The following is a 21,639-nucleotide window of genomic DNA, read 5'->3' on the forward strand; positions in this document are numbered from 1 at the left end:
AAGATGGAAAGAGCGCCAGTGTGATTGTACTTACCACTGGGTGCAACTCTTGGAAAGTTCTTCAGAAGCCAGTGGTATCAATACCTGTGCAAGAAAAGAAACAGCTAATTACCGGTAAGTTCCGAGAAATCTAGGCATGCTACTATCTTGCGGGAGTGATTTAACACTTAGTTTTTTTAATTGTAAGTGCCCTACAGCTGCTTAAGTAGAACTTTTGCTGATGCCCTCTCCCGAACTTTAAAGGCTCGAGTCTCATTGTGACAGCATTCAGCAACACATTTTGCGGCGGAAGTATGATATAGAATTCCCATGTGCTGAATCTGGGTCGGTACTTGCAGTTGTTGCGCCACAAGCCTCAATCACCTTGCCTAAAAAGGGAGTTTTCAGCCACCCCTTTCAGGATGGCTGGGACCACAAAGATGCATTGACCACACCCTGAACCCGCTTGGGGATACCCCTCTGGTGAAGGAATGACCGCCAGGTGTGGAGCACACTTCCTCCTGCAGACAGGCCTCCGCTGTCTGAATGCGTGACCTTCGGGTGCAGAGCACACTCCCACCCGCAGACAAAGCCACAGCTGTCTGAACATCATGCCTTCTATCTAACCTTTGCTCTCTTAGTAGTCTGCCGTGCCCTGTCTGTGACCTTTGTCTCCTTCGTCATACATTGTTCAAGGGGGAAATGATGCGGTGGAAACAGGTGCCAAAATAACTTTGTACCACCTCTCGATCTCGGGATTGGAAGATGTGTAAGGGTCACAGTCCAAAATGTATCTGCCTGGGTTTGCATATTGTGCTAATAAAAAGAGCCTCCACAGAGCTAGCTGGCAGCTTGCCTGTGCAGAGCTCACCTGCATTACCAACTCCTACCTCATGCCTTCACTTCACTCTGGCAAGCTTTAATAAACCAAGATGGTCAAAGGTCAAGGAGATACATTCTGGCTGCATCATCACAAGGACTGGGTATTTATTAGAGGCCTTGCAAGGGTACTGGCAAGCTCACCAGGCTGGGGCCTATAGCTCAGGTCCTGAGGCTACAGCAAGCAGCAACTCTGCTCAGACATAAGGCAGGTAGATAACTCTCCTCTCACGCAAAGTCACATTGTCTATTTCTAGGGGTGCAGTTTCTAGGGTGAGAGTCAAGAGCCAAGGCCGAGGTGCAAGGCTGCCCTCCCACCATTTCTGTAATGGCTGGTGACTTTTTGGAAGGCCCAGTTGCTTCAGATTTCTTCAGGTGGTCCAGATCTACTGCACTGCACAACATTGCAGAGAGTGGGTTGACTACTTGTAGCTCCCACATTGCTGCCCGGAAAAGGCCCCGCGCTCAATTCCCAGCATCTCCAGGTAGGAATGGGAGAGATGCTGGTTTGAAATCCTGGAGAACTGTTACCAATCAGCACAGACAATACTGGGCTAGAGGGACCAGTGGTCTGGCTCACTAAAAGGCAGCTTCCTACATTCCTATGATGTGATGATTAAAGCCCCTCTGTTCTTAAGACTGTCTCTCTCATTCTCCACAGCCTCTGTGTTTAATCACCATTCTGCCTACAAGAGATGCCGCTGACCATTACATAAGGAAGTAGAAACAGTTCTGCTGGATTAGACCAAAGACTCATTTAGTCCAGCAGTCTGTAGTCGCAGTGGTCAGCTAGATGTTTATGGGGAGCCCACAAGGAGGATATGAGCACATCCTCCAAGAATGTGTCTCATCCCCTTTTAAAACCCTCATTGCATATTGTGGTAGAGAATTCCATAGTTTAACTATGTGCTATATAATTCCTTTGACTTGAATCTTCGGTCAAAACAAAGTACTTCATTTTGCATCTCCTGCATCTTCCAACATTCAGCTTCACTGATGATTCCAGGCTGTAGTATTTTGAGAAAGGAAGAACATTTTAACTCACACTTACCTGCACCTGCATTCCATGGTATTTTTTCTTTATATCTATAACTTACCTTACCAAGCAGCCCTTTGTCTTTGGATAAGAAACCTCCACTGTTCTTCACTGCTACATCTAACGTCCTTCTCTGTACTTCAGGTAATGAAACACTGAAATCAAAGCTGAAAAGGGAAACAATCTTTCAGAGAAAACAATCTTAAAGTGAGCTTATGAAATGGAACACAATAAGGCATCTGATTCAAGATACCCAGCAGGTTTAGAATCTCTGTTTACATTTTTATTAAATTGTAATTCTAAACTGCAAAACAGGTCTGCAGGAGGGAAATCCCTGAAATTCTGAAAGCAGCCTTTGAGAGATTCCAACTGAACTTGCATGGAAAAATATTCACGAACATAAATTCCCTCTCACCTCATGGTGAGCACTTCCCTCTGCAAAACTATTTGCTTTCTGAGATTTCTGTCCATCTCTACTTTCTAAGCATACCAGGCTACTAAAACCAATCATCTTTTAAAACAGACATTGTACTAAACCATGTTCCCTGCTTTAAAATAAGTGTTAAAGAAAACAGAAACTTGTGAAATCTGTTTACTCCTAAACAATTTACTGTATACTCCTGATTACTGCTATTTCACTGCAAGCAAAGGAAGATTTTATCAACTCCATGTTGTAAAAACAACAAATGAGAAACTGCAACATACGCCTGATCAAACACTGGATTTAAATTCTTCTTTGAAACGCTTGTTTTTCTTCTTCCTGATCTCCTCTTGTCAGGCAATAAATACATTCGGACATAGGGGTCAGATCCTTCTTCTGAAAAGGCAATTAGATTTCTATCAAAGAAACACAAAATAACCACATTAGAAAAGAGGACCAAAAAAATATTAAGTCTCAGTATTCACGCCAACTGCCTCGGTATTCATCCTCTCAGACTGACTGTCTTCTGTATGTGCTGATTCTTAATCTCTTCTCTCCTAACATATTGCCTACTGTGTACACAATCACTCTCCTGCCTCCCAGAAAGAGGATTCTGGTTGCAAGTAGCTTTCAATATGAGTCAACTGAGAGAAATAAGAGCTCAGGAAACAGCACTAATGGAGAGTTGATGGGCTGTCAAGCCACATGAAAATGACAGAGGAGTGAAACTCCATGCCACTCATCACCACCTTCTCATGTGTGTTATTAGGAATGTAGCTTCTTCTTGGGTCAGTGTTATTCAGGGATAAATTAGGAATATGGTGGAGATAATGAACCACCAACTCCCATTTCTTACACAAGTTCCTTTTAGACACCCCTCGCCCCAGCCAAATGCATGAGCATAGAATTTTACCCTATAGCAGTAATATTAAAGATGCCAATTAAATCCAAATTTTAGCAAAACACTGTAATATCCTAGTGGCAATTGTGCAACTGCCCATAATTTCTCTAGGGAAAGCACTTTAAAATGTTTCCAATATCTCATTTTTTATTAAACGTGGTTTCTTAACGTTTCAACTGTCACAAACGAAATCTAGATCATTTCAGTGGCTCAGTAATAAGCCTCAAAACTTATTTGGGATAATACTATCATGTGCTTTGGGCTAATGCAATCTTATGCTGGACATAGAACAATGGTCCACCCACACTAGCGCTGCCAACCCTGACAGGTATCAGGTCTCCAGGGACTCCGGGAAATATCTTTTCCCTGTCCTCTTATCCAAGACTCTGCAAATGGTAGCTCTGGGGGCACATCTGGAACATCATCTGTCCAGAAGATATGGCCCCCTCTGCAACGTATTCGCAATACAGACAGCTACGGTGGTCCTTCTAGGGAAGTGGCCTGGAATCCACACGTACTCATGCAAATTATATAATGAATAGATTATCAGAATGAGCTGCAGGGCTAGAATGACACTTCTGAATAAGGTAGATGGTGCTGGTGGAAGGGAAGGGGCTTGCCTCTACTACATTGCAATAACAGAAGCCAACGGTAGACAGTTGCTGCTTATGGTTACATATCGCTCTGAGCATTGCTATTATTCTACTGCAGTATATTTAAAAATGTTTCAAAGAAAATAAAATGTAACGGTCAATAAAAGAACCCAACATTAAAAGCAAGTTTATAAAAAAAGCAAAACAAATGAAATGAACAGCTAAAGGTAGGGAATCTCTCTTATATAGTGAACAAATGGACACTTGAATGCAACCCTGGTGATCCATGCCCTGGTATGTTCTTGTCTGGATTACTACAATGTGCTCTATGTGGGGCTTATGTACAGCTTGCTCGGAGGCTGCCGCTAGTGCAGAAAGCCGGTGTTCAGTGACTTAAGAGTGATGTGCCAATTCAAAGCCGTTTTACTCCTGTTCTCCATTACCTGCAGTGGCTGTTTGCTTCCAAGCCCAGTTCAAAGTGTTGCCATCAACTTACAAAGCTCTATACAGATACATGACAGAATGCTTTTCCCAGTTTGTGCAACTGGAGGGAGCCCTTAGGATACTGCTGTCCTGTGATACCCAAGGAACTGTGGCCTATTGACAATGCTTCCTGGTTGTGTTGTGTTGACCTCTTTGCCTCTAGAGGTCCATCAGTCCTCAGCTATTAGTTTCATTGGCTTTTGCAGACATAACCCTTCACCTGGGACAGTTAGGCTGAGAGATCTGCTGAGCCACAGGACAGTTTGTGGGAATGGTTAGATGGCTTTTATGGTTATATTCTGTTGTTGGGTTCTTTGTTGTTGTTCTACTGTGTATTGTAAAGGTGAACTGCTTTGTTATCAGGAGTGGAGCTGTATATAATTGGATTAAAATGAATGAATAATAGTAGTTTTGCTGCAAGATACAGAAAGAAGCAATATTATACTCACCTACATGTGTGAACCACGACCATAAGTTTGTTTCTTTGTGAGCTGTGCCGGATTGTTAATTGAATCTGTCCCAATGGAGACTGTCCTAACGTTGTGCCACTGTGAAGAAGAAGAGTTTGGATTTGATATCCGCTTTATCACTACCCTAAGGAGTCTCAAAATCTCCTTTTCCCTTCCTCCCCCACAACAAACACTCTATGAGGTGAGTGGGACTGAGAAACTTCAGAAAAGTGTGACTAGCCCAAGGTCACCCAGCAGCTGCGTGTGGAGGAGCGGAGACGCGAACCCGGTTCACCAGATTACGAGACTACCGCTCTTAACCACTACACCACACTGACTCATAATACTGTCAATATTCAGTTGCCATGTTGGGGAAGCAATTGACATACATAAGCAGGTTTATTTGTTTTCTTGAAAGTTTTTATCCCCTCAATAGTAAGGATATGACCTTTCACAAACTCAGAAGTCATGCCGCATGCTGTTTTAACCCAGCTTTTTCTGGTATAAATACAGTGGAGATAGCCTGGAGGAGCAGAACGAAAGCTCATCTAATCTATAGGAATCCCACAAGAACACTCTCCCCACTTGAGATTCTCAGTAACTGGTATTCAGAGGCACACTGCCTCTAACAACGAAGCTAGAGCATGCTTCATATCTACTCTGAGGTAGGTTACAGTACAATGTACAGATGCAGCATGTTAGGCGATCACTGCTGTGTGCAAATGTCAGCAAACAAAGGATGATAAACATGTTTAAGAAAGCTGTAAAGCCAAAATAACATATTCTGTTACATTCAGAAGCTTATATATCTGAATGGAGAAACACTCCTAAGTTACTAAATGCATGAGAATAATACAGAGAAGTCAATGGACAACATGAGCTCTCCATGTTAGTTGAAAAAGGATCCTTGCTATGTGCCTCACATTTAGGTTAGAAAGTGAACTAGTGTACCAATCAGAATGGGGTTCAATTTAGGCTGGTAAATTTAAAGACACACCTACAAAGGCATAGGCAACTAAAATAATGAGAACTGTTTACTCATATGCTCTGGTGCCAAAACTCCACTGAGCTGCAGAAGCAACAAATATTTTTACATCCAATAATACTGCACCGTTCATTTATCTTCTGTGCAATGGCAAATTAGGTATAGTTGCTATTTCTAGACTAAGGGTGTCAGCTGTCGTCAAACTACATATCTTTATTTTAAGACCTCACAAGCCAAGTTTCAGTTTGTAATTCTCAGTGGTCAGTAAGACTGTGTCAACATATGCCAGTGTTTTTGGAAAAAGTATCATTCTCCCTGGAGAGGCTTACAAGATAGGTTCTGGGCATAAAGCAAAGCCTAATTGACCACAATTATCGGAACCAGGAAGGATTTGTTATTTCAAGTCATAGTTAGATAGGAATGCTGAAGGTACCTTCTCATCAATGTTCATAGGTTTGCTGCAACATCACACCCTGTAGTCTAGACAAGATTTCATCAATCTGGCGCCCTTCAGATGTTTTGGACTACATCTCCCATCAGCCCCAGCTAGCACAGCCCAAAACAACTGGAGGACACCAGGTTGATGAAAGCTTGTCTAGACTACATGTCCTGTTGTGTAAGGAACCCTAGCTTCTCACATCCATTATGTTTGATGGCCTTCTTGGTTCCTTCCTAGCCTAAAACCTAATGTAGAAAGAATTCAGGACCATACTTCTCAAGTTGTCTCAGCCGCTGCCGCAGCTCCTGCGTGGCAATGGGCAGTGATATGTCCGAAGCGATACTTGGAGTAGGTTCTTTGACTGAAAGGTGGCTGGGAGAATAGCTCAAGTTGGAGGCAAGGAGACTGGATGAGCTTCTGCTGAGATCTGTTGGCCACTGAGGACTAGGATTAGAGGGATGGCTTTTTTCAACCACTTCAGTCTTTTTATCCGTGTCTGTTGTTGTGGAAACTGGGTGCTTGTTCAAGTCAGTTGCTGGAGAACTGGGGACCTGAGGCTTAAAAGAACCTTTTCTTCCATCTTTGGAAACGGAGGGCCTCTTCACTTGGGCTGAGTGTTGGTGGTCTGGAGACCTCTCTTGCTTTTCAAGAGAAAGAATCTAGAAGCCACAGAACAGAGAACATGGCATTAATTTCTTGGCGCAGTACAGAAAGGAACTGCAATTTATTTTCTTTTTTTAATGCAATTTGTTTTCTTCCAAACTCGGGGACATATATTTGCATGTCACCACCCCAGTTCTTTAACATATATTCATTGAGCTCATATACCCTGAGTGCAATCTTCATGTTTACAGTGCTGTTTGGACCAGAATTGCTAAGATGAAATCTCTGATGCATAGTTAGATCTTGACTTTCAAGAAGCTGACTTAGAGGAAGCTTGAAGTTTCCCAAGGAACACTGGTGTTGTTCATCCTTGACCTATTGGAGAAGGAGAAGAAACTGAGCACACTGAACATTTTAAATAAAAACTGACTCAAACTCATAAAAAGGATCAGCCACTTTTCAATAAAACACCTTTTTTTAAACAACAACAACAACTTCATGCTTCTTCACTAACTGGTTACAGAGAGAAAAGCAGGTATTTTACTCAATAGTGTTATTTCTATGGAAAAGGCAATAATCTGCCAAAGTCAAATTAAAGTAAAACTGCTGTCTGGAACAGAGCAAAACAAAAATGTAATGATTCAGGTACGAATAACAATAGCTGAGTTTGACTGCTCACACGGGGGGGGGGGGGGGGCTTTAGATTCATGGCCATCAGCTCCATTTGATAAGACATCCAAATTCCAGCACCAGATGCAGTCAAGTTTACTGTGACCACCAATATAAACATTAGAGAAGCTGTTTAAAATGCTACTGCCTGGTGTAGTAAAACAAATTTGATTGTGCAAACTGTTCAGCATTTGCAGAAGTGACACAAGGTTACCCAAGATTTTGTCATCCAAACGTGTAGAAGCCTCAAGATTGGGGTTTTTTGGTTTTTTTTGGAATCTTACAGAGGCCCATAGGCACCTTTGGATTTTTGAAAGAGTACCATGAATGCCACCGCCTCTGATCACCTGATCAGTCACCCTACTAGAGACGCAAGAAAGAATGCACACACTTCACATTCCCAAGGGATCTGTGGAAAAGCTGGATCCCATGGAATAAATATGAGCCTTGGAAATGACATAGAGCTGAAGGAGGAAGTGGGAAAGAGTGTCGCTCTTCTAAATTTCTTCTTTTGCTCCATGCCCTTTTCAAGGAAGGAAGAGGTAACCACCCTCACAACTTCATGTCCAAGGGAGTAACATTCATTGGCACCAGGGCAAAGCCTCAAACGTGCCATAAACCAAAAGCTCATGCCATGACAAATGTATTGCTGTGTAAGGTGCTACAATACCTTTTTCTGGCAACACATTAAAATGACAACTCATTTAGAAGATACAGTGGTACCTCGGGTTTCAGACGCTTCAGGTTACAGATTCTGCTAACCCAGAAATAGTACCTCAGGTTAAGAACTTTACCTCAGGATGAGAACAGAAATCATGTGGCGGCAGCGGGAGGCCCCATTAGCTAAAGTGATACCTCAGGTTAAGAACAGTTTCAGGTTAAGAACAGACCTCCAGAACGAATTAAGTTCTTAACCCGAGGTACCACTGTATTGCCATGCTGTTTAAGGAACGGTGGAATCAAAATACTAGATGGGGGAAGGAGAAAAGTAACCCACGGATATTGGAAGGCAGTGGCGTAGCGTGGGGGGTGCAGGGGGGGCTGGCCGCACTAGGTGCAACATCTGGGGGTTAGGGTTGGGGGCGCAAATCCACAGGTTAGGGGGCACAAATTACTTGCCTTGCCCCGGGTGCTGACAACCCACGCTACGACACTGTTGGAAGGGATTACTTAGGGGCAGGAGCTGGTATAAGACCTCAGAGGAGAAAGGCATCTTACCTCAACTTCTAGCTCTTGCCGTCTAGGGTTGTGAATAAAGAAAGTGAAGTTTTCCTCCCATACAGGTTCATTGGTCTTGTAACGAATCTATTGAGGGGTAGGGAGAAGTTTGTTTATTACAATTAATGGCTAAAAATAAGCCCAGTTTATACAGTTGCCTTGCAACTTTCACACACTGTACTCTGAAAAAACGGTAACGTTCATATGGACTAGAAAAATCACATGAAAGCTTGGTGAATCAAATGCCCCTTATAGATTTAAATGACTTTCCCAGCATATCCAAGAGTAACATAATGGCAAGAGTGTGGGTTTGGATGTAGGAAACTGAAGTTTAAAACCCCATTTCAGTTGAGATGGCGACTTCAGGCAAGTCTCTCAGCCTAACACAATTCACAAGGTTATGAGGATGACTAAAGAGGCCTTGGGCTCCTTAAAGGAAAAGTAAGATACAAGAGTAATAAAGGACCAGTCCTTCAGAATGGGTTACAACACAAATGTCACTCATTTTTCTTTGGTTTAACAAATTAACCTGCCCTCAGCCTGCTTCTCAATAGGAGGAGGACTGCAAACATCTCTCCTATTACATGTAACACGTAAACAACTGCAAGCAATGAATTCATAAGAATACCTCAATATTTATCCAAGGTAGATTTAGGTCTTTGAGCTTACCTTACTTTCTTGTGCCTTGTGTCCAACAGTCAGCAAAACAAGGGGGTTGGGGTTGCTATTTAGTTTCTTTCCTGACTGAAGACGAAGGGGGGGAAACGAAATTCTTTTAATATCTCATTCGGGCTTTCCATCAATTAAACCCAGCCCTCCACCCATTTATTTTGTATTCTTTACAAAGTTGTTTATAGGTTATGAGGCAAACAGCAATCACACACACCTACCTTGAAATATTCTGTACAGGGATACTACCGACACAACTGAGTTTCAAATTCCTTCCCATATTCCCCCCCACACACACTTTTGAATGAAACTGTTCCATAAAGTTCAACCTCTCAATCTGTTAATAAGCATTTCAAATCCCAGAAAAAAATAAATGAATGTGGCGGTCTGCATGCAGATGGGGGAATATGGATAAAGCGCAAGCTTAGAAAGCTTATTTTTATTGTATGTATGATGGAATATTATGATTAAGCTGAACTTCAGACTCATAAAACATCTTTTTTTTTTTGAAGGGGGGAGAAGCAAAGAAGGAGATGCGTTATGATATCTTATAGGTTTACTTATAGGTTTACCCAACCATCTGTCATGTCTGAGCCTTGCTCCCCAGTTGCATACCACTAGGTCAAACTGCAAAAAGTAAACAGTGACTTATCATCATTTCACAGAAACTGAACATTCCCCAATCGTGAATGTCTGTTAACGTGCTTTAAATTAATGTCTCACAGAAACGCTTTCATTAAAAAGAGAAGTATATACAACAGTTAATCCGAAGCAGCTATTAATGTTGTTAAAAGTCATTACCTAGATTGTTAACAAATTTATTTGAACTTGAGACATAGGACAAATTAAAATGCTTAAAAAGCAGAGGTTAATAAACTATGTTAAATGGTTAGAGGTTCTTAAACATGTATTAAATCAGCTGTTGTCCTGAAATTTTCGAATAAAAATATTTTTAAATTTAGATTTAATTGATACACAAGCTATTGTTAATGCCTCTCTTTTTACTGATCATTATCTTTCATTGAATGAAGCTAAAACTTTTATATTAGGAGAATCATACAGCATGTTTTGATTCCTATCAAATCAGAGGGTTTTTTTACTGCAATTCATCTTGAAGTGCAAATTCCATTTCTCATACAAAATACTCAATTTTAAAAGAAGCCATATCATTAATCATCTATGTGCTCAGGAGAATAAAAGGAGAGTTTCTTTGATCCTCCACCGCCTCACCAAACATGCCCCCCCAAATATTAACTATGGGGCTGTTTGCCAAGAAACTGGTTTAGTGATCACTGAATGAAGTTGTTGTTGTTGTTTAGTCGTTTAGTCGTGTCCGACTCTTCACGACCCCATGGACCAGAGAACGCAAGGCACCTCTGTCCTCCACTGCCTCCCGCAGTTTGGTCAAACTCATGCTGGTAACCTCGAAAACACTATCCAACCATCTCGTCCTCTGTCGCCCCCTTCTCCTTGTGCCCTCCATCTTTCCCAACATCAGGGTCTTCTCCAGGGAGTCTTCTCTTCTCATGAGGTGACTGAATGAAGTATATAGCATTAAATCAAGTTCTTAGCCACCAACCTTTACAAGATTGAGCTTTTTGCTTACTAGGTGCTTGACTTTCCGTTTTCCAAATAGTTATGTCTATCCCCTCTTATTTCTCACTATTCACAGGTTTCCTTTATGTTACTCTCTCTTTTTAGTCTTCCTGAATGCTGCAGTTAAGAATCTTTTTTTTTTTTTAAATACAGAAGAAGGATAAGCAAAATGTGTATTTTTGCAGTGCACTGAACTGTCTACGAATATAAAAATCTCTCCCAGGAGAGGGAATTTCTTTACATTTTGCTAATCCAACACTGTAAAGCGGTGCATAAATATTCCAGGAATATTGAACAAGATAAAGTGTATGCTCCCTCATACAACAGCTGCAAAACAGTAATTTTAATTCCTCGCACATGGGATCCACTAATTTGGCTGGCCTTGTTTCTAACCAAGCCTTATGAGGAATGGTTGAAGGAGCTGGGTAGCTTTAGCCTGGAAAAGAGGAGACTGAAAGGAGATATGATAGCCATCTTCAAATACCTTAAGGGCTGTCACGTAGAAGATACAGCAAGCTTGTTTTCTCCTGCTCTGGAAGGTAGGACCCGTGGCGATGGATTCAAGTTACAAGAAAGGAGATTCCGACTCAGCATCAGGAAGAACGTTATGACAGTAGGAGCTGTTCGATAACGGAACAGACTCCCTTGGGAGGTTCTGAACTCTCCTTCCTTGGAGGTTTTTAAGCAGAGGCTGGATGGCCACCTGCCATGGATGCTTTAGCTGAGATTCCTACATTGCAGGGGGTTGGACTACATGACCCTTCCAAGTCAATGATTCTATTATAATGGCCAGTGAGAAGAAGCTGTAACTTCCTGTCCACAGGGACAATTACTGTAAACCACCCTGTGATCCCCTGATATATAAACTTAATAAATAAAATAAAATTATATCCATCCCCTTTGAGCCTGCTTCCAGTTAAGATTGTTTACAGGGGAGGAGAGGCTGACTGTGGGCATTTGCATATGCATACACATGTTTGTAAATAATCCTTTCTTTCCAACCGATGGCACTAATTACATCTTTCAGTGCTGCAAGCATATTTTGGAAAGATTACTCCTATGGTGAATATACTAGAGGCACCCTCCTGCTACTTGAGAGAACTCAATTTATGGTTGCCAGTGGTCATCTGTCTATGTGAATTCTGGCCAGTACCTTTAAGGGTCATCCTGAAACATGCTGCTATGAGTAAGTCTACAAAGCTAGTTTCTAATCAATTTCATTTTGATATTTCGTTGTGCTGGAAGATAGAACCAATGGGCTCAAATTACAGAAATGATTTAGACTAAACATAAGGAACTACTATGGATCCCTCTTTGTTACAGGTTTTTAAGCAGAACAATTTTTGATTTCCTGCATCAAAAAGGGGTTGGATTAGATGACCTTCTGAGATTGTTTCCAGCTCTATAATCGTAATATTCTTAAAGTGCCCCTTGTACTAGCCTTATTATGAAGACTTCAGCTTTCATCACAGATTACTGATAAATTTGATTACACTTTAAATACAGTAAATGCATGATTCACAGTAGAATCTGGTAGTTTTGTCTTTGTTTACAGCTTTGTTTTTGCTTAGTTATAATAAGGTTTTAATGTTTACAATGCTACACTGATACGATTTTCAGTGTGCTGTCTCACAGACAAATAGATCAACACTCTGTGTCTTAATGCCTGGTACCAAGTAGTAAGATTACGTTCTGTGGCACAAAAAAATACATAGGAATGTCAATTTGTTACAAGTGACTCTGTGACTCCATTTAATGTTGTGACTTTAAATGGAAAGGTATATTTGCTTTACCTTCAGGGCTTTCTGAACAGCAGACTTCTTCAAGGCATCTGGATTATACTCTAATGGATTATGCTTTTAAAGCAGAAGAAAATGAACATACAAAGGGTTAATAAGGCATGCAATGAAGCAGTTCTATGGAGGTTAAGTAAGGACAGGACAACAGGGGACCAGGGGGAAAAAAACATTCTCGGAATGAAGGGGAAACAACAAAATGATTATTTCAAAATAATACGACAAAGTCTTTTGTCCTCATTCTATCTTTAATTCCAGTATTCTAATTAGACACCATTTTTTCCAGTAGGGCTAATAGTCTTCTCTCTTATTATTCTCTTTTCAAAGCAGTACGACACAACATAAATTTCATTTTTGAATTGGAGATGTACGAATAGGAGTGGATTTAAACAAGATTGGCCTCTGACCATTTCCATTAACAATTTCTCATTTTATGTTGGTAATAGCTGCATCACCCCAGAAGTGACTTAGGCAAGCTATTAAGAATTAAGCTACCAAGAAAAACTGCAATGCTACCAGCTGAATAGGAGAAGGGGCTTCGAAAGAAAGCAAACAGGTGTTCTGGGTGCCGTTTTCACCCCATGGGTTTTTGAAGCAGAACATAATATTTAATGGAAAAGTTCTGCTTTGAAAGCTCATGGCATTTGCTGTTCTGTAATAGAAGCAACTTCGCAGTCATGCTGTAACCCAAAACAGGAAGAGAAAGTTAGATTGTTCCAGAAATAACTCTTTAAAAATTCAATTGCACAGGATTTTTTCCTGTTTTCTGCGGGGGTGGAATAATCTGGTTGTTAGACACATACATTTGTCTCTGTTTCAGGGTACAGCATGAGTTTTGATGTGAAAGTCATGCATTGAAACAAAAACAAAAAACCAATCCCACAAACCTGTTGGAAAGAACTAGAAACGTGAGGTATACAGGGCTGCAATGTTTTGTGGTCCTTCCTTCTTCAGGGGGGTAAGAGAGAGAATGGTCATAGTTTCTTATCTCTGAATATAGCTCCTTAGAAAGAAATTTATTTCCCAGGGCCATAAGTAACCCAGTAAGTACACTCAAGAACATGAAGTTCTTCTTGAAGCAATGGGTCAATTTGAGTCAAGAGTTCTTTGCAGGAGCATTTCAAAGAGTTGTGTACATACCACACTCATGCTACTGGCAACCTGGGAAGGCGTCTTAAGAATCAAGAATTGACAACACAACGTGCAGGAACTTGGCCTGTTTCTATTTGCCACTAGGAATAGCTATGTGCATTATATGTAGACATAGCTGTCAATGTTTCCCTTTTCTAAAGGGAAATTCCCTTATTCCAAATAGGATTCCTCGCAAGAAAAGGGGAAAGTTGACAGCTATGTATATAGACTGAAAGAAAAAAGTGGCCTATAAGGTTTAGAAACAACCCAAATAATTTTACGTTGCATGTACACGTAGATCCCCAATCCTTTTTTCTATATGTGCTACTTCTTGATATGCATGGTTCAGTCACTGGGAGTTCTTGCTGCTTTATTTTCAGGGGTTCATGAATGTCACGAGTACGTTCAAAGTTTGTGATCCTGCTGAAATTTTGCCGTACTCTTATTTTTTAAAGAATCGTGTTAAGTTCAAATGGGCAGATGCTTTAACTGAGAAGGCAGCGTTGTCAGAATTAAAGCAATGGGTTGTATAAGGAATTGCAGTTTGCATGCTGCTGCCATGCAAACTTTATAATGTCTGAGAAGGGAAGGAGCCTTTAAAATTACCCAAAACAGGAAGGGGGGGGGGGTCAGCCACTTCTAAAGTAAAAAAGGGAAACACAAACTCCAGCTTAATTTGGCTCAAGTTGCTGTTAAAATTGATTTTTCCCCCCTAGAGCAATCTTTGTCGGCTGTAACAAGCTATTCCCATCTAGGCCAACTTCACATTAAAGGGAACTTAGCACTTGGGAGTCACAACATGTGGCACAACGTACCACATGGGGCTGAGAAAGCTATTGGCAGGACGTGGGATTATGAGCACCTTTTCTCCCATGTGTGAAATTTCCTCATCACCACAGCCAAGGAGCCCTGGCATTACATGTGACTGTCACAACCCTGGATGAAAAAAGAAACATATTGAATGTGCTTCTAAAGTCATTTTCAGTAACAGAACTAAAGCTGGGTTCTCAAAGGAAACTTAGAAGCAAACCCAATTTGGCAAACATCTGACTCAACACCAAATCACGTTGGTATGGGTCTGGAGAATGTACACACAATCCTAAAATGTGATATTCACACCTAAGCTCAGTTCCACTGAAAGCCAGAATAGGGCCAGGGAAGAAATAAGTACCTATCCCTCCAAGTAAGACTCATCTGCTTATAAAAATTATAAAATGTTATACCAGGTGCAAAACTGATGAGCTAAAGACTTGTAAAAAGAAAGCAAACATCTAGGATTATTCAGATAGGAATAAAATGACTCAAGGCCATTATTTATATGCCACCCATCTGACTGGTTCCCCCAGTCACTCTCGGGGAAACACAATAAACATCAAGAATTAAAGACTTCCCTATACAGGGCTGCCTTCCAATGTCTTCTAAAAGTTATGTAGTTGTTTATCTGTCTGACATCTGATGGGAGGGCATTCTACAGGGTATAAGGCCCTCTGCCTGATAGTGTAATAAATACACCAGCCTGACGAGGACTGACAGAAGAGGGGAGGAAAGTTGAATTTCCACATTGGGAATGGAGTGGGCTTGCCTCCTCAGTTTCCCAGCTGCACCTACAGCTACCAGGTTAGTGCTTAAATAAAAGACTAGAATTAGCACACCAAGCACTGATGAATGATCCCCCAATATAAAGGAGTTTGTGTGTGAATAGGCCATTGGTGTCACAATGAAAACATCTGGGCCAACTAACTCCTCTTTTTTAAAAAAAGTTTTGATTATGCGACTAAGAAATGGTCACAGCATTTCAAACTGCAGCCTATGAAGGCATCTACACACTTTCTTGGGTTTAGAATCTAACTGTGTTATGTGAGTGTTTACCATCGTACGGAGAAAACAGGTGTTTTGCTTTAAAAGCCCATGAGTTGAAAAGCATGTTAATTTTGACATCAACTGTCAATGCATTATTAGCATTCTAACCATAGTCTCCAAAACAGAAGCCATTATTTCCAACTGGTAGAAGCACTAATACTGCAGGGACTTTTTCTGAGTGACAAAAGGCCATTGGGGAATACGCTCCCTCCATCCTGCAGCACAGAACACAAAATTTACCATGTAACTTGGGGAACACACATTGGCTATAAGTAATATGAAATTGAAATATGGAATAAACGGGAGGTTGGGTCTTTAGTGTTAAGACCAATATATGTTTTATTGTTTGCTAAGAAAATTATGTCTCTTTGGTTATTCCTGTGTGTAATTTGGTATTTGTGTTCTTTTCTTTTTTCTTGCTGTATCAACAAAACTTGGGGAACACACAACTAACTTTCTGTTTCATTGTGCAACTTGAACCAAATCTAGGAGATTCCAGGCCCTCACGTACAACACACCACAAAACTTGCACATAATTTTCTAAAGCATCACAAAAGAGGTTGGCTCTGAAAATCCACAACAGTTTCATTTCGCTGCAAGCAAACATCTGCATTTCTTCTAAAGTACCCACGGAGATTAACGAATAAACATGCTAATCTTTGAAAAGGCTAGTTTAAAATTAACAAAACATACCTAACAAACCGAGCTGATAAAACAGTTTGGAAATGCAGTAAGTATAACAACACTGCACACTTTAAAAAAAAAAAGCCATGCGTGTGAACGAAAACTGCATGCTTCCACCATTCCACTATTAGGGTTAAGTGGGTTTAGTTGCACCAATCCACTCTGGCGGGTTAAAAAAAAAACAAAAGAGAGAGAATGTATAATACACATGTAACACCCGAGAACTCACAAATAGTGTTCTATAGAGTGAGGTAGTATTTTCACAAAAGACTAGTCCCGATGCTCTCCTCTCTTTTAAGTATCCACACCCAAAGTTTCCTTCGTAGATACTCTTTAGGAAGATGGAAATGGAAGAAGAAAGCAGAGGGTTGTGGCAGCATGAATGCGCAAGCAGCTTTACCATTAGCACAGTTAAGGAAAACAGTCAAAGGTGTCTGGAATTACAGACTGGCACCCACCAAAGGTACATGTGTCATCATTTTTGCCATTTGTTGGTCTCACCTCATTAAAACAGCAAAGTAACTTCCCCACCCCCAATTCTTCGCATGCCTCCATCTACAGTACCACTTGAGCAAATCATAGGACCTTTTTACTTACGCATCCTTCTGCAAACGTGTTTAATCGCATTTGTATGTTTCACTATAATTTATAAAGGGTGTTTTCATAATCCCAAACCGGCCCAATATCCGGCACTCATGTATTAATAAATTTAATACGGTTGAAGGAGAATCCCTATACCATTTATCATCATCAAATCACTGTTTTGAAGCTTTTTAAAAAATAAAAGTGTGGGTGTGACTTCATCATTAGACAGATCCAAGTTCTATCTGGGCAAGAGAGAGGCTTCAATCTCTTCCAACAAAGCTTTGAACACCTTTGTCAGATTACCATAACCCTCTATGACAGGGATAGGAAACCTGTGATCCTTCTAAAGGGGCAGCTGGAGTCCAGCAACATCTGAATAGGTAGGTTCCTCATCCTTTCTCTATGGCTATACTCTTTGCTCAAGAGCTGTTCCCCCACCCTGATTACCTTACACATGTTTCTGATAGAGCAGACCCTTGAACGGTAGATTTGCAGGTAATACCACTTCCCCTACTACTTAAACAAGTAGCACACCATCAAGTAAACTTCAATTATGCTATGAGATCCTGTAAAGTCATATGCACTATCCACCCAGTTACTTATTAATATACATGGAACATCATGTCCCAATGGATTAGTTTATTTAAAAGTTTCAAGTTTCTCCACTTAAAACTAAAAACTAAAAAAAAAACTTTAAACCTGTAATGGAAAGGAAATAGAAAAACGTGACCACAATTTAATTTTTTTAAAGACATCGCACAACACTTTCCCAATCCCAGCCCCCCAAACACACCAGGAAAACGACCGTCGGCATTTTAGATTGCAACAAGTTACTTCTTTGGGTATCAATGATTGCAGAAAACTAAAATATTAGTGTGAAGATTGCACCCGGCAACCTTAATAACAGCACAGAAAATTGAGAAAATTAACTTTTAAATATACTGATGCATAGCACTGTTTCGAGTGTAAGAAGCAAGTACTCCAAGACCAATATCCAATTCTTACTTTGTCTTTAAAATATCACCAGAGATTAGCAAATCTGGGCTATTCCAGAATTCACTTCTGAAATTTGGTCCGCATGGCAGAAAACAGGGAGCAGGCAGACTCAAGGTCCTTAATAAGTTTGCCATCTCTACAAAAGGCAGATATGAATGGAGTCAAGAAGGAGCAGTCTTTAGGTAAAGGTAAAGGGACCCCTGACCATTAGGTCCAGTCGTGACCGACTCTGGGGTTGCGGCGCTCATCTTGCTTTATTGGCCGAGGGAGCCGGCGTACAGCTTCCGGGTCATGTGGCCAGCATGACTGAGCCACTTCTGGCGAACCAGAGCAGCACACGGAAACGCCATTTACCTTCCCCGCTGGAGCAGTACCTATTCATCTATTTGCACTTTTGATGTGCTTTTGAACTGCTAGGTTGGCAGGAGCTGGGACCGAGCAACGGGAGCTCACCCTGTTGCAGGGATTTGAACCGCCAATCTTCTGATCAGCAAGTCCTAGGCTCTGTGGTTTAACCCACAGCGCCACCTGCGTCCCCTTTAACTCAGCCTAAAAAAATGACCAAGTCTATTACTCCTTAACAGAGCAAGGGAACAACCTGCAATGGAAGAGCGTCTACTCTTGGGAGAGTAGCAGCTCCCAACTGCCCAGCAGAAATATACAGAAAAATAGCTAAAAGGCAACTGGATCTTTCTGCTTAGCTTCTCCCGCAGAAGATGGCACTGTCTGGTATAGGCACGAACCTATCTTTGGGTCTTCGCAGCGTGTGGCTTCCAAGCGAAGCATCCTTCCTGACAGAGGATACAGTGGCAACTTGTTTCCTTCATTTTTCACATCCACATTTTGGAAATGTTCCTTGAAAATCATCACTCCTTAAGAGCACCACTTTGGGCTCATTTTTTAAAAAAGCAACTCCTTGTCTTTGTAATTTCTTTTCATTCAGGGTTCCCTTTGTGCCTGAGAAGACCTCGTAAGACATGCAGCCTAAATCAGGGAATTCTCTTATAAGGAATAATGGTATTAAGTTACACACATCAAATGGTTGGCCTTGATCCAAATAAGTATAGGCAGGAGATCTGCACTTGCAGAATTATGGGGTTGTTTTGTTATGAAGCAAGTAGAGCCTATACTACTATATAGGAGCTCGTATTTGGAAGAAATAAACAAAAGCTTTGTTTTATGTGCATACTCAATGTTCACAAAACGGTGGCCAACTCCTAACAATGCCATCATAAAACAAGGAGCATGATCCTACATATGCTCGCTCAGCTACAGCTTGGGTCTCTGATTTTTTTTTGCTCCGTGATTCAAAAGATCTTCCATTCACAGAAGTAGAGTAGAGTAGAGTAAAGTAGAGTTTCACTCAGCACTACTCTCCTTCTGTTCATGCAACAAAAGTCAGGACCCAAACCAACCAGTCTTACTATGCATGCCTAAGACTGCAGCACTAACCGTAGAAACGCACAGATATAAGCCCCCCAAATATCCATTCTTAAATCCAAGTGAATATACTTCTATTGGGCTTAGCACACTTTTCATAGGACTGCTGGTGCGTTTTCTTTCAAGGCTACAACTTTAATCAAAATCTTTTATAAGTTCTGAAAATGCAATTGGTAGACCAGCACCGCAAACAGACTCAATCGCAATGTGTGTTTCATATAAAAAGATGCTAATGTTGCAGAATGCAGATGAAAATGTAATTAAAAACATGGCATAATGTGAGTTAGTGAGGCAAAGTGGCTTAGTAATAAGCAATGTGTGACAGAATAAAAAATGGGAATCACTCAAAGAGAAATACCATTACCGCAAAGAGACTTACTGGCAGATTTCTTGCGGAATCCAAATAGAGAATAAGCAATGCTGACGACAGGCCATCATTGGCTTGATCTTTATCAGCTCGAATGCTTTTTAGAACCTAAAGTAAGAGAGGCATAATTTAAAAGAAATGTTCAAGTTAATTATCATATTTTCCCGTGTATAGTGGTACCTCAGGTTACATACACTTCAGGTTACAGACTCCGCTAACCCAGAAATAGTACCTTGGGTTAAGAACTTTGCTTCAGGATGAGAACAGAAATTGTGTTCCGGCGGCGTGACAGCAGCAGGAAGCCCCATTAGCTAAAGTGCTGCTTCAGGTTAAGAACAGTTTCAGGTTAAAAACGGACCTCCGGAACGAATTAAGTTCTTAACCCGAGGTACCACTGTATAAGACTAGGTTTTTTCCTAAAAAATAATGTCCAAAATTTGGGGGCACCTTATACATGGGTAGATCTCCCCCCATTTTCTTAAATCCGAGTCCCCCAAAATAAGGGGCGTCTTATACATAGGGGCGTCTTATAGTCAGGAAAATATGGTATATTGCCGGGGGAGCCCTCTGTTGGAATGCCATGGTAAGACATGCACAAGTAACTGTGCGACTCAGAATCACACATTCCTCCTTCCACCTCCCACATGGCCAAAGTGGGGTTCAGAACCATTTTTCTTTCTGCTTTCTGTTTTACCTGAACTAGGGACTGTGTTTAGCATTTACTCTGAATCAATTCAAGCCAACTCTAAACCATGGCTTATGAAGCTGGCTTCTGTATACCATGATCCCAATCTGGACAAAACAGGAAGCCACAGTTTACGTAAAACAGAAAGTAAAAGCTTCTTAAGTCCTCTTTCTAGCTGCATGGAAGCCTGAGGCTCAGTGTGGCTCCCGCACATGCAACAGCAAACCATTGTTTATCAAGCAATATGACTTATGTATGTGTAAAGACCCAGGTCTTCGTTCTTATCTATATTGAGAATGCCCTGTTTAAAGCTGTGAGACCATGTATTAAAAAGATAAAACAAAATACCTGATCAAGATTCTCTGCAGTAGGCATCAATGTGAGCCATTCTAGTTTTAAATGCAATCTTCCTTTGGAAACTTCATCCAAAGTAAACCACTGTAGGCAAAGTAAATAAAAGATTGTGAGAGGCAAAGCCATCCACTAATAAGTCAACCTATGATATTATAGATTCTTTTTCATGACATACTACTGGTACTTTGTGAAATGGCACACTGACATAGCATAATGAAACTAACCAACAAAAACAGCTAAGTCAACATGATTCCCATTTATCTTTTACATTCAATCCATTCTCTAACACAACAATAAAAATGACTTCATGTTAAGACATTGTACTTCAAATGACAAATGACTTCATGTTAAGACACTTCCTTACAAAAAACATTTCAGCCAACGACTATCAGTGACTTCCACATGCTGTGAGCATTCATGACACAATTCTACAACTTCAGAATGTCTGCCATCATAATAAATTGACACAGAGGAGAGATGGTGTTTCAATGGTTCCACATAAACGGTGTTATAAAAATGTAGAAATCTGCTGCAGAGGGAGGCTGCAGTCTTGGAAGGAAGGTCCATCAAATCATTCAACATTTGAATCTGAAGTGTGATTAAGCACCGTAGGCTGACGACCACCTCAGGGTATGAGCCCTGCCACACTCTTCCCACCAAAGAGCAGGTAGAGACTTACCTCATCTAAATGACGCTCCTTTTCAACCTCAATTAGGTCTATCATTAGACTAGGAGAAAAACACATTAGAATAATATCATTATCTCTTCTGCAAGTTGTGTAGTTGGAGGGATCAATGAAGTATTAAAAAAGGATAGTGGGT

The 21,639-nt window shown here is 40.9% G+C and overlaps 1 protein-coding gene across 8 annotated transcripts in view; it reads right to left on the reverse strand.

The window, feature by feature from the left end:
- ESYT2 (extended synaptotagmin 2) overlaps positions 1 to 21,639 on the reverse strand; it is a 70,792-nt gene that overhangs the window by 3,468 nt on the left and 45,685 nt on the right. The window contains exons 11-23 of one of the 8 annotated variants that reach the window (XR_014556576.1): positions 21,498 to 21,546; positions 20,813 to 20,902; positions 19,792 to 19,887; positions 16,621 to 16,722; positions 12,714 to 12,776; positions 9,325 to 9,399; positions 8,656 to 8,742; positions 6,994 to 7,143; positions 6,439 to 6,824; positions 4,742 to 4,840; positions 2,600 to 2,731; positions 1,812 to 2,061; positions 35 to 1,505 (exon numbers count right to left, since the gene is read on the reverse strand). Coding sequence is in view for 4 of the 8 variants with exons in the window: in XM_083704724.1 (XP_083560850.1) it covers positions 35 to 84; positions 1,956 to 2,061; positions 2,600 to 2,731; positions 4,742 to 4,840; positions 6,439 to 6,824; positions 6,994 to 7,143; positions 8,656 to 8,742; positions 9,325 to 9,399; positions 12,714 to 12,776; positions 16,621 to 16,722; positions 19,792 to 19,887; positions 20,813 to 20,902; positions 21,498 to 21,546 (1,485 nt within the window). In the remaining 4 variants the exon portion in view is untranslated. The remainder of the gene's footprint in view (positions 1 to 34; positions 1,506 to 1,811; positions 2,062 to 2,599; positions 2,732 to 4,741; positions 4,841 to 6,438; positions 6,825 to 6,993; positions 7,144 to 8,655; positions 8,743 to 9,324; positions 9,400 to 12,713; positions 12,777 to 16,620; positions 16,723 to 19,791; positions 19,888 to 20,812; positions 20,903 to 21,497; positions 21,547 to 21,639) is intronic. The other 7 variants (XM_083704724.1, XR_014556574.1, XR_014556575.1 and 4 more) reach the window with 7 other exon arrangements.

The sequence above is a fragment of the Podarcis gaigeae genome (assembly GCF_964106915.1).
Source record: "Podarcis gaigeae genome assembly, chromosome: 12".
Classification (NCBI taxonomy): Eukaryota; Metazoa; Chordata; class Lepidosauria; order Squamata; family Lacertidae; genus Podarcis; species Podarcis gaigeae.